The sequence below is a fragment of the Triplophysa rosa genome, linkage group LG1 (assembly GCF_024868665.1).
Source record: "Triplophysa rosa linkage group LG1, Trosa_1v2, whole genome shotgun sequence".
NCBI lineage: Eukaryota > Metazoa > Chordata > Actinopteri > Cypriniformes > Nemacheilidae > Triplophysa > Triplophysa rosa.
In genome coordinates, this window is record NC_079890.1 from 14,205,775 (window position 1) to 14,223,582 (window position 17,808).

The 17,808-nt window shown below is 38.0% G+C and overlaps 1 protein-coding gene and 1 non-coding gene across 2 annotated transcripts; both read right to left on the reverse strand.

Moving 5' to 3' along the window:
* Positions 1 to 9,386: 9,386 nt before the first annotated feature.
* On the reverse strand, positions 9,387 to 15,433 carry eif4a1a (eukaryotic translation initiation factor 4A1A). The gene is made up of 11 exons (XM_057336549.1): positions 15,352 to 15,433; positions 14,076 to 14,124; positions 13,764 to 13,896; positions 13,358 to 13,497; positions 12,871 to 13,039; positions 12,551 to 12,660; positions 12,099 to 12,242; positions 11,667 to 11,804; positions 11,502 to 11,591; positions 11,175 to 11,254; positions 9,387 to 11,089 (listed from the first exon to the last, which is right to left on the reverse strand). The coding sequence occupies exons 1-11, from the start codon at positions 15,372 to 15,374 to the stop codon at positions 10,945 to 10,947; spliced, it is 1,221 nt and encodes a 406-aa protein (XP_057192532.1). The 5' UTR covers positions 15,375 to 15,433; the 3' UTR covers positions 9,387 to 10,944.
* On the reverse strand, positions 11,878 to 12,015 carry LOC130563298 (small nucleolar RNA SNORD10). The gene has a single exon (XR_008964093.1). It is a non-coding gene; the product is annotated as a small nucleolar RNA SNORD10 (small nucleolar RNA).
* Positions 15,434 to 17,808: the final 2,375 nt, after the last annotated feature.

The following is a 17,808-nucleotide window of genomic DNA, read 5'->3' on the forward strand; positions in this document are numbered from 1 at the left end:
TAACAGTTACCGTTCATTTGAATGATTGAATGATAAACTTTCCATTTTTAATAATGCTAACGAAGAGACGCAAAGGCATTACTGATCAAATAAGAGCCCACGGTTATCTCTGCGTGGTTATCTCTCCCCCATCTGGATACATCAAATGGATGTGTACAGTAAAGGTTTACCCTCTTTAATCTAATGCTGTTAAATTGATGCAAACTTTTTGTTGAAATATCCACAACATTAACAACAAAGAGCGCGGATTATCTGTCCATCAGTTGCGTGTGAAAGTTGCGATCGTTGAAATAGCGATAAACTCACTGCAAGTTTTTTTTTTAGAAAATCATCATAAAACTTCCGCAAAAGCCATTCTCTACTCCAGAGGGCCTCGCACCGTCCCTGTACCAGCCTTTAGTCATGCTGCTGTGACGCAATTGGTCTTAAAATGCAGTCTTCAAAGAACGCAGCCCCCATTTCCTTTGGAATAATTTATTTCTTAACCTTAATTGGAAACAAATCTGGTCTCTACAGCAAAAATTCTTTCTCACAAATAAAGTGAAAGAAATTTATTTTAAGCTCATACACAGGTTCTACCATGTAAAGAAGTTTATTCAAAGATTTAAATCTGACATTGAGCTAACATGCTCTTTTTGTTGAAACTCTGAAGAAACTGTGGTACACTTATTCTGGTCATGTCACCATACTCAGAAGTTTTGGGATGATATTTGTTGTGTTTGTCAAGTGTAAGATTTTGCCAGGCTTCTCAGTACATATAAAAACATTACAGTGCATCCGGAAAGTATTCACAGCGCTTCACTTTTACCACATTTTGTTATGCTACAGCCTTATTCCAAAATGGATTAAATTCATTATTTTCCTCAGTATTCTACAAACAATACCCCATAATGACAACATGAAAGAAGTTTATTTGAACCCTTTGCAAATTTATTAAATTAATAAACGAAAACAGCACATCTACATAAGTATTCACAGCCTTTGCCATGACACTCAAAATTGAGCTCAGGTGCATCCTGTTTCCACTGATCTTCCTTGAGATGTTTCTACAACTTGATTGGAGTCCACCTGTGGTAAATTCAGTTGATTGGACATGATTTGGAAAGTCACACACCTGTCTATATAAGGTCCCACAGTTAACAGTGCATGTCAGAGCACAAACCAAACCAAGCCATGAAGTCCAAGGAATTGTCTGTAGACCTCCGAGACAGGATTGTATCGAGGCACAGATCTGGGTAAGGGTACAGAAAAAATTCTGCAGCATTGAAGGTCCCAATGAGCACAGTGGCCTCCATCATCCGTAAATGGAAGAAGTTTGGAACCACCAGGACTCGTCCTAGAGCTGGCCGCCCGGCCAAACTGAGCGATCGGGGGAGAAGGGCCTTAGTTAGGGAGGTGACCAAGAATCCGATGGTCACTCTGACAGTGCTCCAGCATGTCTCTGTGGAGAGAGGAGAACCTTCCAGAAGAACAACCATCTCTGCAGCACTCCACCAACCAGGCCTGTATGGCAGAGTGGCCAGACGGAAGCCACTCCTCAGTAAAAGGCACATGACAGCCCACATGGAGTTTGCCAAAAGGCACCTGAAGGACTCTGACCATGAGAAACAAAATTCTCTGGTCTGATGAAACAAAGATTGAACTCTTTGGCCTGAATGGCAAGCGTCGTGTCTGGAGGAAACCAGGCACCGCTCATCACCTGGCAAATGCCATCCCTACAGTGAAGCATGGTGGTGGCAGCATCATGCTGTGGGGATGTTTTTCAGCGGCACGAACTGTGAGACTAGTCAGGATCGAGGGAAAACTGAATGCAGCAATGTACAGAGACATCCTCGATGAAGTCCAGAGCGCTCTAGCAGGTTCTCAGACTGGGGCGAATTGTTCATCTTCCAACAGGACAATGACCCTAAGCACACAGCCAAGATAACAAAGGAGTGGCTACAGGACAACTCTGTGAATGTCCTTGCGTGGCCCAGCCGGAGCCCAGACTTGAACCCGACTGAACATCTCTGGAGAGGTCTGAAAATGGCTGTGCACCGACGCTCCCCATCCAACCCGATGGAGCTTGAGAGGTCCTGCAAAGAAGAATGGGAGAAACTGCCCAAAAATAGGCGTGACAAGCTTGTAGCATCATACTCAAAAAGACTTGAGGCTGTAATTTGTTGAAGCACCTTTGGCACCAAGTATTGAGCAAAGGCTGTGAATACTTATGTACATGTGCTTTTTTCGTTTTTATTTTTAATAAATTTGCAAAGATTTCAAACAAACTTTCACGTTGTCATTATGGGGTAGAATTTTGAGGAAAATAATGAATTTAAACCATTTTGGAATAAGGCTTTGTTATTTGATATTCCACATTGTGGAAAAAGTGAAGCGCTGTGAATACTTTCCGGATGCACTATATATTTGGTATACACTGTATTATGACTCTGACCCCACAAACGAAAATATCTGTTTTGTTATTAATTTAATTTTTTTCCTATGCAAATTTCACATTCACAAATGCAAATTTTCTGTAAACTGTAAACCTGTCTTCTGTTTTACTAAAAGAAATGGATTTTTTAAAATGTAATTTCAGTATCTACTAAGATTTGCTCTGCCTTTGATCTCTTGATTGCCCTCTTATCTTTACTTTATTTATGTTTGTTGTATGTTAATTTTTTGTGTGATTTGTTTTCATTTTATTTTTGTGGTTGATATGTGATGTGCTTATTCTTTTGTATGTTTCCGTTCTCTGTAATAAAAAATAATTCATTTTATTGAATCAAAAACACTCAACATTTGTCCTCAATAAATAATTTTATGAAGAAATGAAACAAAAAATGTATGTTTGAATTATTTAAAAAATCTGCATTGTTATTATTATCCTAAAACAAATGTCGCTGTGTGTTTTTGGCTTCATCTTCACTCTCTTGCTTTCTGCTGAAATGGCAATGAATGATGTAGTTTAGAGCGGCTTTAATGCGCCTTCATTTACACTTAACCTGAGCCGCATCAGAGTCGCCTTTGATACTAGGGTCTGAGGAGGGTCAGAGCCGGCATATTTTAGATCGGCTTTCATGCGGCATTGCATCTTTACACAGAAATTTAGTCCGCCACAGAGACACCTTAACTCGCCTGTGTAAAGATGCCTTAGTGACAGCAACAAATCTGAAAACAAACTGTAATTTTTCTGAGGTGAAGTAATCCTGAGTAATTTATTTTACAGAATCACGTTAAATGACTTAATGGTGAAATTCAGTATGAGGGGTGGTGATCAACTTGAAAAGAAGCCATTCAAAGCTACACTATGTAATTCAAGGTAATTTTGGCCTTATGACATTGCAAAAATCTCTTGTTCCTTGTCTATTATTTATTTATGTCATTTTTTTCCCTATTTAGTGGACTTCTCTGTAAGAACATCAGGTTTTACCAGAAATGCCACTTTCACAAAGTTTACAGGGTCTTTCTCAAGGGCACCACAGTGGCATTGAAGACGGAGGGGGAAAATGCTGTTTTTTTACTAATTCCTTGTCACAATCTAGACTCTTTAATAGAAGATGTAGACTTGCCATGATCCAGAATGCCAGCTATTTGCTGAAGTTCATCTTTCAAACCGAACAGCATGGAATGCAATACTCTTCGGGTGCTTTTGCTACCCTTAAAAAAGTTTATTCTAGTGTTATTAGTAACTTTTATTGACATAAGATTATTCTAGAGAAAAATAAAGTGTAATACATGTTAATTACAATCTTGTATGTATTTTAAATTTAGTTGTAGGATAATCTGACTTTTGCAAAATAAGTTCATGTCATTACCTCAAATTTTGCCTTTGATTTTTTTCTCCTTTTTAATATTCATATTCTCTTCTCTCACTCTTTGAGAGATGCTTTGAACAGGTGTAGCCCAAATGCAACAGATTCAGACTTTGATGCAGCAGTGGCGGAACACCTGAAGCACGCTGGGGGTGGTGGATATAAAAAATGAGCCACAAAAAGCTTTCACCTTACACATGTTAACCATAATCCAGTATTTTGCTGTTTACTTGTTTTATGGCTGTTTAACAGTAGCCTAATGCAAGACTGTTAGGAAATAATAGGTAGTGCCAATGCCATAGCTATGACTTCATCAATGGTGGAACACATGAATCATACTGCTGGAAGGGCTGGTGGTCGGGACCAAGAAAAAGAGAGTAAACATTTTGAAAAAATGGAAAGTAGTTACATATGTCTTTACTATAATACTGTACTTTTGTTCTTTTCATGTTTGATTAATGGCTGCTTAACATTAATGTAAAACTCCATTGCTATTGACATTCTACTATTTTTATTTTCTTGTTTGAATAGTAGCTGTTTAACAAATGGAAGACAATTAAAAAATGCGATGTTCACTATAAAATATCCTGTGATAAATTAAAACACTTTTTTTGCCTAAGTCCACAAATAATGTGTTGTTGTTTGTGATGTACCCGTGATTAAAACGTTTTATAGACGTTCAGGTCAGACAGGACCGATTTTGGACCTTTTTAGAAACTGTCAATTTCAGACACGTAAACATTAAGACATAATTGCTTGCCTTACACGATGTTACACAATGGGTGTGTGATTATATTAAACGCAGGCTTATATAACGCTTACAATAAGCAGATACACATTTAATAATAAACGTCCAGAAGATGACAGATTTGGACGTCCAGGGACGAGCAGAAAAGACGTGGAAATCACGGCTAGGTGACGTCAAAGACGTCCGTTCAACTTTCATTTTGGAACTATTTTTCAACCGTGACGGGACGTGTCGGACTGACGTCTTTTCAATGGTCATTAAACGTCCAAGTGTTTGTTGGGATATAATTCATTTTTAAATCGCGGAGAATTAAACGTTTATTACCTACGAACTATTTTCCAGACGACCAGGGGCTTCAAAACTTTTTACCTCTTAAATCATGTAGAAATCATTTTAATTAATTTGACAGGTGTGCGAGTGGAACGTGTTGTCATAGCAATGTGGTACTTCCTGTTTCCTTTTCTGCCAGTATGTCCTACGAAGGATGTCTCGTTTAATTCTAAATTGAGAATCCTACCGCACCCTTTAGAGGATGAGACCTCTGGAGGACACAAGGACGCAGCTTTACGAAACGAGACATAGCTTGGTGCGGTATACGGAGGATTCTCAATTTAGAATTAAACGAGACATCCTTCGTAGGACATACTGGCAGAAAAGGAAACAGGAAGTACCAAGCTGTGTATAAGAAAACAAAAGATCAATAATTGAGCACCAACAACCACAAACATGTTCACTCAAATTGAAAACTTTATTCCCATATGGAATAAAAAAAATCATATTATGTAATGTACATATAAAATACATTTTTGTTAAAATAGTTTAATGATCCTGATTAAAATTTATGTGCACCTAATGTGGGTTTTATCATGGTTGTGATTGTTTGTGTTCAATTAATCGTGTATCTTGTTTTCTTAATAGCAATTGTTGGCTGGCTAATTAGGCCTATTATGTTGTGATGTTATTGATCTCATCTGTAATAATACTTGGAAATAATAAAAATGTGTTCAAGAATGCCTTTTACATATTTACTACACTTTTAACCATAGCTTGTCTAATAAATACATAAATGACTTACAGAGATATATGTGGCAATGTTCAAAATACTCAATTTTCTTTGCACAGTCCATCATCAGTGGCCAAAAGAAATCAAAGTGGCTTTACATATTTTGCAATCCTTCTGCCAAGACCATTCTTGTGCCTGTATACGTTGACAATCAGGACCAAACTGATGACCTACTTTCACCTCACTTAATTTCTGGACAGGACACCCTCACAGACTCACAGTGACACAATCAAGTTTATTATGGATGTCCTTTTCCAGAGGTGGGTCCTGTGTTAGCTGTGCTCCTCAGATTTATTTTTGTAATTTTGTAAAAAATTGTTTTGGTTAATGTAGAAAGGACACTCAGTTTTGTTGTGCAAAAAATAATTTTGATACCGAAATGAAACTTGTTTGGGGTGTGACCCATCTTGACTTAACTCTTTCTTTGATAGTCCATCATCTGTTCCCTTGCTGGTTTGGAAAATCTCACCATGCTGGAGGCTGAGGAGGAATTTCTACAAGGGCCTGTCATTGACATAAGGTATGTAAGGATGCTATAAAGGAGAAATGGTCAAGCATGACATCCTGCCATTATTTCCAATAACAATTTTGTCTACAACTTCAAACTTTCTTTTATCAGTGAGTGTGAGCAGTTTGACAGGAAGATTAAGAACATTTTGAAGAAGAGTGGCAACCCATAGGAGTCATTATCGAGAGCCATCCATAATGATCATCAATCCTGTTTTTGATAATGGTCTTAATAAATAATGTTGTTCACAAGAAACTTGTCACTTATTTCTTAGAAGATAAAAGACCTTAGAAATTTCTTAAAGCGGTGAATTGTGTTTTTATTCATTAAATCATATGCAGGACACTGTTCTAAATGCACAGCAGATATTTAATTGATGGTTCATGTGATGGGCTAAATATGGTTAATATTTGAATGTAACTTTATACATGCCTATACATTCACAACAAACACTCAAGTCTTCTGTATATTTGTATATTACTAGGCCACAATAGATTAGGCCTATATATTATTGCTGTACTGTACATCTGATCCAACTGTATTATTATTAATTTTTCAGTTCACAAAAACACTAAATTGCAGTTGCAATTGCAAATCAATTGTCTCCTGTAAGCTATTAAGACTGTTAGTAGATATGTACAAATATTTAACCTTTTCTGCATATCGTTAGTTAAGCCATGGTTTCTGTAGTAAAATTGGTTTTGCCAAAAGTCACCAATATAACAACAACAACAACAACAAAGGTTACTACACTTTTTGTTAATTTTCACTGGTCCAGAAGCACTTCCAGTTTCAGTTTAGTTTATTTATTTACTTTTAATCTTACACATACATAATTACATTTTTGTTTAACAGTTTGATTCGGTTACAAATATTTTATTTTGTCGTTCAACTGCCCCTACTGGACAAATAAGGAACAACAGGGCGTAAAACTGCCTGGAGCGCAAAACTGCTTGGCCTTTAAAACTGCCTGCTCCAGGTCTGCAGACTCGGCGTGCTCCAGGTCTGCAGGGCCGGTGTTGTATCAAAATCCTACTCCCCGTGAGATTACGACGCCCCTGTTTTCCCCTACGAAGGTTAGGGTTAGGATTAGGTGTGGGGACGGGGCGGGATTTAGAGCTAGGGTCCAATCACAAAGCAGCATCCTATGTGAATGAACCAATCAGAAGTAGGGGAGTCGTAATCTCATGGGGATTCGAATTTCTGTACAACACCGGCCCTGGGCATAGGCGGATCGGTAAATGCTAGGGGCAGCAAAATGAGTGAAGATTTTAATTGTAATTCATCATTTTAACGCGTTATTAATTATGTCAAAGTGTGATCTGTGCAGCGAATCTCACTCCCAGACTACAATTTACATTATGTTGTGTTGTGTTCAGACCAAACGCGATGAATCGCGTTCCTTGCTCTTTATTACTCGCGGGAATAGTTCATTATTTTCGCGCAAGGCAAATTTCTCGTTGAATTTTTTCAACTTGCATGGAAGACGCGATTTACGCACGTTCGCAGCCCGTTTCGCGTCATTCACATCGCCTGCCGCGAGTTTGCGTCTATTTCTTTGCATTGACTTGGTATGTAATTTACTCGCACAAATAACTTAATTCGCGTGGAAACTCCCTTTTACTCTCTGTGACCTCGTGGTTAGAGTGCCTGCTTCCCATTTTGTACTTCTCGCTGGTTAGAACCCAGCAAACACAGAACGTTCCCCTAACGTTAGTTTTTGGTTCCCTTTTGGTTATTTTTTGGGAACCAAAAACGTTCTAAGAACGTTCTTTTCAGGTTTTATTTTTTCAACCAGAAAATAACGTTTCCAGAACGTTGCAGGCTGGGTTTTTTATAACCAGACAATAACGTTCCCGATGGTTATTTTTTGGTAATTTTTTTGCAACCAGAAAATAACCAGAAAGTAACGTTCCCTGATGGTTATTTATTGGTTGTTTTTTGCAACCAGAAAATAACCAGAAAACAACGTTCCCTGATGGTTATTTAGTGGTTATTTTTTTGCAACCAGAAAATAACCAGAAAGTAACGTTCCCTGATGGTTATTTATTGGTTGTTTTTTTGCAACCAGAAAATAACCAGAAAGTAACATTCCCTGATGGTTATTTATTGGTTATTTTTTTGCAACCAGAAAACTGGTAAACGTCAGTGACATGTGCAATACAGAAATTATAAGATCACATTAACACATGTTATACTGACCAAATTAAATTAATAAATGTGCCCTTTAATGGATGAAAATAATAAACTAGTTAAGCTAAATGAAAATACAATCATATATATCCATGTGTATTTCTTTTGTGTGGTTGTCTGTTACTGTATGTGTGTGCTCTCCAGCCTGCCGCGCACTCCCGTCATTTAAAAATTAACGGTCATTTCGTTTTACCTCACCCACTAACACGATAGTTTAGCGGTTTATTTATTTATTTACATTTTTTTTATTTAAAAACTTTGATTTGATAGTAAACTTATATTTTCGTGATTTTCGATTGATTTGACACATCTAAATCAACAGACCATGATAAGGACTGAAACTCAGGGCTTTTGATTGTTATATCTAAAGACGGAGCCGCGCTATACTTCTGTGATGAGACAAGAATATTGTTAGCCTGAAGATAGTTAAATGTTTATTCTTCTGTCAATAAAAATCTATTTACTTACCATTTATGTTAATCACAATTCATTTTATATTAAAATAAATATGAATATTGCTTTAAAATAAAATAATTAAAAATAATTAATTTTGTATAGAAGTGGCGCAATCTTAAATCTTGCCTAGGGCACCAACAGAGGCTGGGCCGGCCCTGAGTACAGGCTATATACGTTTGATTACATACGTTTAGATTCTAAAATTATAGCACAGGGTCTGGTGAGGCATCACTAAAGTCATGAGAACAGGACGCATCTCTCTTTGTGCACTCTTTAGCTGCAGCGTGCGATGCTGCGTGACAGAGAAAAGCTGTTCTGATTGGCTGTTTTGTGATTGTTGCTTCCGCCCCTTTTTCGCGTTCGGCATGGACAAACAAATTGCTTATCGCAGGAATCTCATCGCGTCGCGTTTGGTTAGGATGGGGTGGGTTACAGGACCGAGTAAAAACCTGAGGGCATGATTTCAAATGTGTAATAAAATACTACAGATTTCTTAAGAAAATAATTATAAAGCATGGCTAGAATATGGAATTACACAAACGCAAATACAATTTAAGATATTTACAGGATTTAACCGTCATATTCCAGAGTAAGTTATAATGATAGAAGACATAACAAATGCTATATTTTGTGCGTTCTAGGCATTTTTATTTATGTTTTTAAATGTACATTTTAAATTTACAGTTTGCTTAATAAAATGTTTTAAGTTATTATACATATAACGGCATGGGGACAGAAACATCACCCATTAGAATGACTCCTTTACATTGTGACCCCACTTTGACAAATTGGACTTCATAATAAACAGTATTTTCAACAGAACACAAAAGTGAGATTTAAACTGTTCAAAACATTTGGATTTAGTCTGGATTTACTAAACAAGCACTAGTTTTTTTTCTTACCCTACAACATAACCTTTGCACTTCAAAAACAGGGATGACCAGTGACAGGTGACAGTAGTTTGACACATGTCAATCAATTGTAATCATCTTTATGCTGTTTTCCTGCATAAAGACAGATTTACATTTCAGAAAGCATGCTTTGAGCTTTCAACTTCCAAAAAACTAAACCAATAAGAGACATTTTAGCATGTTAAAAATGGGAAATACCTTTATTTCAGACCATTAAAATAAATACTATACAGAGTCCGATGTAGAAAAGATTTAATACATGGCTTCTGTCTCAAAAAGGTTAATAATTATCACATTTGTAATAAATTTGTTTAAAAAAATAGCACTGACCAATGTAAACCCACATCCAAACCCACCCAACAGAAGACATTAAGCATTCTGAACAATACAAAGACATTGATATCTATACACTACTACTGCAGTTTGGTCCTTTACATTTTAGACCCCTCCAACATATTTTGGCGAGGTAGGTTTTGGGAGCAACCCTCCCACACATCAAGGACTTTGATGCAGAGAAAATGAGCAAATACACTGGTGAGCCATAACCATCAAACAATTTCTATAATGCCTTTAGCCATCTAACCCACCAGAGTAAAGCTTATTTTGAAAATGCTACACACACACACACACACACACACACAGGACAATACAAGAGATGTAACAGAAGTATTGGACAACGGGAGAAGGTTGCTTGAATACATTTTTGCAATTCTACAATCAAATCCGTGTTCCTTTACCAACGGCACACAGAACTGAAGCATGTTCATATCAAACAGATCTTGTGTTCTTCACTCACATATTTCTAGAAAGGGAATGGCAGCAATCTTATAATTGGAATCAAGTTAAAATCCACAATATAAAAGCCAAGCCGCTCTACTTCATATGCCTTGCCCAAACTTGGATGATAAACAGTCACATCTCGATATTAAATCAACACTCAAAGCAAGACATGTCTCTGAACCATTATGCCAGTCAGTGCATTAACATTTATACCATAACATGCAAATAAGCCCTGTAAATAGTCCTCTTTGCTAATAGATGGTACTGTTCAGAGAAAATGTACAACATTTAGTTAGATGGGCATTGAGAGAAACTTAGTGAACTCGTATAGTTCACAGACAAGTGGCCAAAATGTTATACTGAATGACAGAAATATTGTCCTCAAAAGTGACAGTACTTGGTTTGTGAAGGGGGTTGCACAAAGGTTGTGGGTTGGAAGGAGAAAAAAGGAAATAAAATGGGAAGGTAAGGAGTGGAAACAGGCAGGGGTCTCAGATCAGATCAGCAACGTTCATGGGCATTTCCTCAACAGTAGTATTGTAGAAGGTCTCAATGTCTCGGAGTGTGCGCTTGTCATCTTCGGTGATCATGTTGATAGCGACGCCCTTTCTGCCAAAGCGGCCGCCACGTCCAATACTACACAAATAAAAAATGTGTCATCACATCACAACCACACAAATCAGTCAAGTTGCATCAAAGATACAAGTTTGGTGAAGCTTACCGGTGGATATAGTTCTCCCTGTTGGTTGGAAGATCATAGTTGATGACCAAAGAAACCTGCTGTACATCAATGCCTCTTGCCTGACAGGAAAGATAGAAACTGTTTAAGAGCCCACAAAAGATCGAAAGTTCGAACAGAAGCTAGTATATAAATGTAAACTGTTTTAAAGTAGGGCTAAGGGACAAAGCAACCCATACACTGTGGAGAACAGTTAGAATAATCTCCCAAAGAACATGATTCCCATGACAGCAGAGAAAGCTGTTGGAAGAGAGGTCTTTGGTGCACGCTCAGAACTGCATGCAAAGCTGTACAAAAATGTTCGCTTACCAGCAGGTCAGTAGTGATGAGGACTCTGCTAGAACCAGAACGGAATTCTTTCATAATAACATCCCTCTCTTTTTGCTCCATGTCACCGTGCTATTGAAAGAAAAACCTTATAAACTGCTGTTGAAACACTATCAACAATTTCCCAAAAGCCTGCGTAACACCTACCAGTGCAGAAACTGTGAAGTCTCTTGCGTGCATTTTCTCAGTCAACCAGTCCACCTTCCGGCGAGTGTTAATGAATATCACAGCCTGGGTAATTGTCAGAGTTTCATAGAGATCACACAGTGTGTCCAATTTCCACTCCTAAAAGAAAGAAAAATTAATAAAAACCGAAAGCAGAGTCACAAAACATTTAAGTACACCACTAGATGCTGCTGTTTTCAGATTTGACAGTCATGATCATATTCCTGAAGTCTTACAGACTCAAATGTACTGCAAAGCAAAACGCCAAACAGACATTGAGAACTGCAGGGGGTCTAGGATCAGTTGACACGCATGGGAATCATCACAAAACAGGCAAACAGGAGACACCCTATCCAAATTAAATATAACTTCAGAATTTACAGGCAGGACTCTACCAGATGCCATAAACCTTACCTCTTTCTCAACATTAATGTAGAACTGGCGAATACCCTCAAGGGTCAGCTCTTCTTTCTTGACCAGGATACGAATAGGATCTCTCATGAACTTTGTAGTCACCTCAAGCACTTCCTGGGGCATTGTGGCAGACAAAAGAATCACCTAGAAAAAGGTAAAACATGACATTACAATCTGACGATTGTCGTTGTGAATCATGTGGTGATAAAATAACATTACTCAAACTGTTCAAGGGATGTAAACTGCTTTAAAGTTATGAAGAGGCACCAAATGAGCCAATCACTGTGGAGAGCAGTTACAATTATCTACCAAAGACTATGATTCCCATCACAGCACAGAAAGCTGGTGGAAGAGGGGCTTTGGCAAAACATTTGACTTGAAGCAGGAAGCACATTAATATGGCTCTTCTATGGGGGAAAATCTAAAGCCAAAAAGATGTAGGATTACTTTACCTGAGTGTCTGTGCCCAACTTTTGAAAGATCTCATAGATTTGATCCTTGAAACCACGGCTTAACATTTCATCTGCCTCGTCTAGCGCAAACATCTTTATATACTTGGGAGCTGATAGGGAGAGAAGGCAGCATTTAAATGTGGAATGATCATTTAACATGACACTGCATTCAAGACATACTATACTAGTTCAAGCTTTAAGACACATTTAGGCTACAAAGTATTAAAAGCTAATAATCTCTAAAAATACATGGGCCAATACAATTCAGGCCATAAGCACAAGGAAACAGATTGCAGTTTAAATGTCTGATGTGTACTTACAGAGATATCTGCGATTGAGCATGTCAAAAACACGTCCGGGTGTCCCAACTACTATGTGTGGTACATCAGCCTGAAGCTTTTGAACGTCATTGCGGACGTTGGTCCCACCAATGCAAGCATGGCAGGTAGCACCCATGTAGTCTCCAAGAGCCAGGACCACCTTCTGAATCTGAGGACAGTTTAAAACGAACAAAATAAAAATCCATTCTAATCCTAGCCATATAACTAGGATCAAAGTGACAGGCGAGTCATGTTGTAAAATGAGCTCTAACATTAGGAATCTGTGCCCATAGCATGAAACAGCCTTTTCTCATTATATTGAGAAGACTGTGATGAATATGGCCTTCATTTCCTCTTCCCCTAACAGATATAGGACTTTGTGCCACTGACAGACACCGCCTTGCCCAGTTGATAGGGGGCATACTTGTTTGGACTTATTTCTTTTGTCTATGTCGCAATTGAAGGCTGAATGAGTTATTCATCTCACCTGTTGGGCTAGCTCTCTGGTAGGAGCCAGCACCATAGCTTGTGTAGCCTTCAGCTCCACATCAACTTGTTGCAGAATGGAGATGGCAAAGGTGGCAGTCTTTCCTGTGCCAGACTGAGCCTGTGCAATGACGTCATACCCTACATAAAGAAAACACAATTTAATGGCGCCTGTGACAAAAACAATCTCAAGGAAAGTATTGAGGCCATTTGTGCCCATAGCATGAAACAGTCATTGTCTCACTGTGCTGAGCAGACTGTGATGAACGTGGGTTTTTTTAGTTTACCCTTAACAGATATAGGTCAGAGTATCACCAGCAGACACTGCCTTGCCCAGTTGATAAGGGTGTGGATAGTGATCTAGTATTTTTATGACTAAATCAGATATGCCATACAATCATACATACCCTTGATACAAGGGAGAATTGCTCTCTGCTGAATGGCTGATGGTTTCTCAAAACCATAAGCATAGATTCCTCTGAGAAGAGCCTCTCGCAGGTTCATATCATCAAAACTATCAACAATCTCCTTCCAGTTACTCTGTAAAGACATGTATATATAGTTGACATGGGTTAACATTTAGTCAAAGAACTTTGTGTTCCCACGCAAGCTGTGTATTCAGTTTTTTTCTTTAAAGTCAGTCTGACTGCCAACATGCCAAGGTGATGCCCAAAACATTATCTTAAATTTGTGGTGATATGACGCTTATTGGTACCAACCTCAATGACTCCATCTGGCTCCATACCCTCTGGGCCATTGTCTCTGGGTCTGAAATAAAAATGTTACAATTAGAATTGCTTTGATATAATTAAATTCATATAACAGATACTACTTTGCTGACTCAAACAAGGAAGCAATGCGCAAATTCACATTGAATAGGGAGCGCATATAATAGCCTTCCAGTAAAACTCCGGGTAACCCATCCCCCTATACAGAGTAGGGCTTCACATACTACGCATTATACTCTGGAACTCTTTAGGGCTATCGTTGGGTGTAAAAAGACATGAATAGAGGCTCCTTCAGATTACAATATTAGTACATTTTAACCCTAAAAGAAATGAACGACGACAGCGTAACGTTAGCCTCGGAAAAACGACAAAGAGATAGCAATTTCCTCAAGCGCCATTAACAACGTGGCTCCGCTAATTCACAAATGTCAAACAATAACCGCTTATTACAATATCTGACGTGATTTTTAAAAAAAAGTTAAAAATGAGATTTTTCGTTAACACGCTGTATACGAATCCATGACGATATTTCTATTTTTACTTGACACCGTACTATATCAAATGGCACTTTAGAATTTTGTTATCTTTATCGACAAAAAAAAATGTTGTAACTTACTATTTTGCGAGTGTCGTATTTAAAGAGTGTCGTATTTAAAGATAAGACTTGGGCCTACTCTGCCAGTCCAGCCTTTTGTCTCGCCCAGGGAAGGCCATAGGCCTACATTTTAATAATGTCACGTAGGTGGCGCATATCTACTAAAAAAACCATTGCTTGCGGTTTTCCATACCATTGCGCATAAAACGGATACCACGAGTATAATGTATTACATTAAATCTTAAAAAGTAGGGGATTTGGTTAAAATGCGGGGAAGCCATGTGCCGCATGGATTCGCCGGTGACACGAGGAACCATCGAGCGCGTGAGACACGTTGCGTCACGAGAACCGGCATTCTAACGGGCCGTCGACCACACACTCTAACATCATTAAAAATAACTTTCAACAAACAACACAAGTGTTAAAATATAAGTTACCACATCCCCGTTGGGGGATAGCTTGTAACGTTAGCTAATTTTAATGAGGCGGGAACATCCAGACAACGAACAAGCCGGCTTTTAACATTCGCTTCAGATCGCAGTTGAAAATACAATTCTTTACATTTCCCAACAAACTCTATCGAATAGCAAACACTAAATAAATATTACAAAATAAAAACGATCATTATAAATATAGCTACATCCATTTTTCTTAACCACATGGTCCTCTTACCTATCTTCATGTTCAGACGACATTATCACAAAGAACTGTAGAGAAGCGGAAACACGCAAATACTTAAACAGTGACGACAGGCAAATGGATGGTGATTGGACATCTCTCCAATCAATCAGGATATAGACCCGCCCAACAGAATTTCCAAACGTTGGTACCGCCCCATTATGTGCGCATTTGCGCCTCGAAAAAAATCAAAGAAACGATAGTTTTGTCAACAAGTCCCAACATTTGTCGTTTAAATTATCAAAAATGTCATAGTAATCTACACCATTAGGCCGCTTGCTCATCATTCATTATTGTAAGCGGCGACTCCCCTTATTACTTAAGAGCTGCTTTCGTGTAGGCTACATGTCGCAAGCATTCATGGTTCAGAGTATTTCATGATTCACAGTTAATTTTCCTTTTGACCAGTACTGCTTTTACAAAAGACATGATCATAAAATTGCAATATGTAAGTGTGCAGATGATTTATTAAAAACAAAACTAAAGACATGTTTTGTTACATTTAGTCCGTGCCATCACATTTCACAGGACAGAAACAAAATTTGTGGGTGGGCTCCCTCTCTCATTGGCCTTATAAGTGAGCTATGCCATAGAGGGCCTTGGTGGGCACCCCCTTACCAAAGGGCCTGGGACAATATATATATTTTTTGTCAGACCAGTGCGAGCCAGGGGCCTCATGTAAAAGTTGTGCAGATATTTACACAACTTAATTTTTGTACAAGTCAATATTTCAATTATTTATATGCACATTACAATGCCCACTTTGGGCCCCAGGACTTTGGGCCAGAAGGGGTCAAACACCTCCAACATTTCATCTATTCAACTTTTAAGACCGGAGTTAAAATTGTATTTATTGTTAGTATACTGACATGATATACAAAACCACATATACAAAGTAGGATCAGTGTTAAAGCTAGAAAGATGAACAATTTTATTATAAAAGAACAATTTCCTAAAATAGCTTAAGTTACAGTAGGTGTTAGTCAGGTGAGTGTGGAACAGGTGCCTTTTTGTTTGTTTAAACCAATTATTGGAAAATATCAAATCAGTAAGTAATAGCTGTTAACCTACATATGCCATCAAACTTTCTATAGTACAGAATGTATTAATTAAAGGGGTCATATGGCACGAATACGTGTTTTTCTGTGTCTTTGGTGTGTTATAAGTTGCCCATGCATGTTTTAGACACGTAAAATTGCAAAAATTAAAGTGTGGGAACAAAAGATGCATTCTATCTAAAAGCGAATGCTCACCCAGACCTGCCTGAAACGCCTTATGTAACCACAGCCCGGCGAATGTACGTCACTTCGTAACATGACTTGACTAAGACCGCCCAAATCTAAACGCAAGTAAGGTTGGCGTACCTGTCAATCTCATTGTATCGTCACTCAGGGTATCTGCAGGTTTCTGCGAGTTAGATTTAAGACTTTTTAAGACCTTTTTAATACCGTGCAGAATGAAATTTAAGACCAATTTCATAGCAACAAATTTGCACTTCCCCATGGCTAAATCTCCAACTTTTCTCCATGTGGTAATGTCCAGTCCACTCACCTAACGAACCCCCCGCGAACATGTTATTTGTTAGTTGGTTCCGCCTATTTTGTTCTGCGTGACAAATAAACGTACATGATTTTAAAACGAAAATAAAATCTTTACAGTGTCGGTTCGACTGCATTTCTAAGACCTTGGAAACGCCGATTTAAGACATTTTAATGCTAATTAAGGCCTTATTTTGACATTATTGAATTTAAGACTTAAGACATTTTAAAGATCCGCGGACACCCTGGTCACTGTCGCAGCTATGTCGCAGAGATGCTGTGCGTTTCGTTGTGAAAAGAAAGACTCTGTTTACCCTGCCAAAAGATGAAACAACTAAAAATGAATGCTTGTTTCCATCTCAAACAAACTCTGTATGATGTATATGGTTGTTTGTTTATAGTCTTTATAACCTTGTATATAAAAAGTAAAACAGTTAGCTGTAGTTTAACTATTTAACCATTTTTTTATATAAAACCTTACCCATCACCAATTACATTACATATAAAACAAACTATAATATTTGTTTTAGTCGTGTCATATGACTCCTTTAAAAAACACTAGTCTGTAAAGTGTCTGCAAACTTGAAGGCTTTGTACTGTACATTTACATGACATCTTTTAGCAGACACTTCTTTCCAAAGCAACTTACAAATGAGGTAAAACAAAAGCAATCAAATATATAAAAAGGCAACAATGGTTAAGTGCTGTGAAATTGGTACGCAGCTCTCGCTCCCCATTTAAACAATAAGAACGTGTGTGAAAATAACAATTGAAATGGGTGCTAGTATTATTGTGTCAGGTGATGAAAAATATATATTTTTAGCAGTTCAGTCAAGGATAGATTCAGCTGCTCTGGTAGAGAGAAGCAGATCACTCAATCAGGAGGGAACATGTGCATTTAGGTTATGCTACC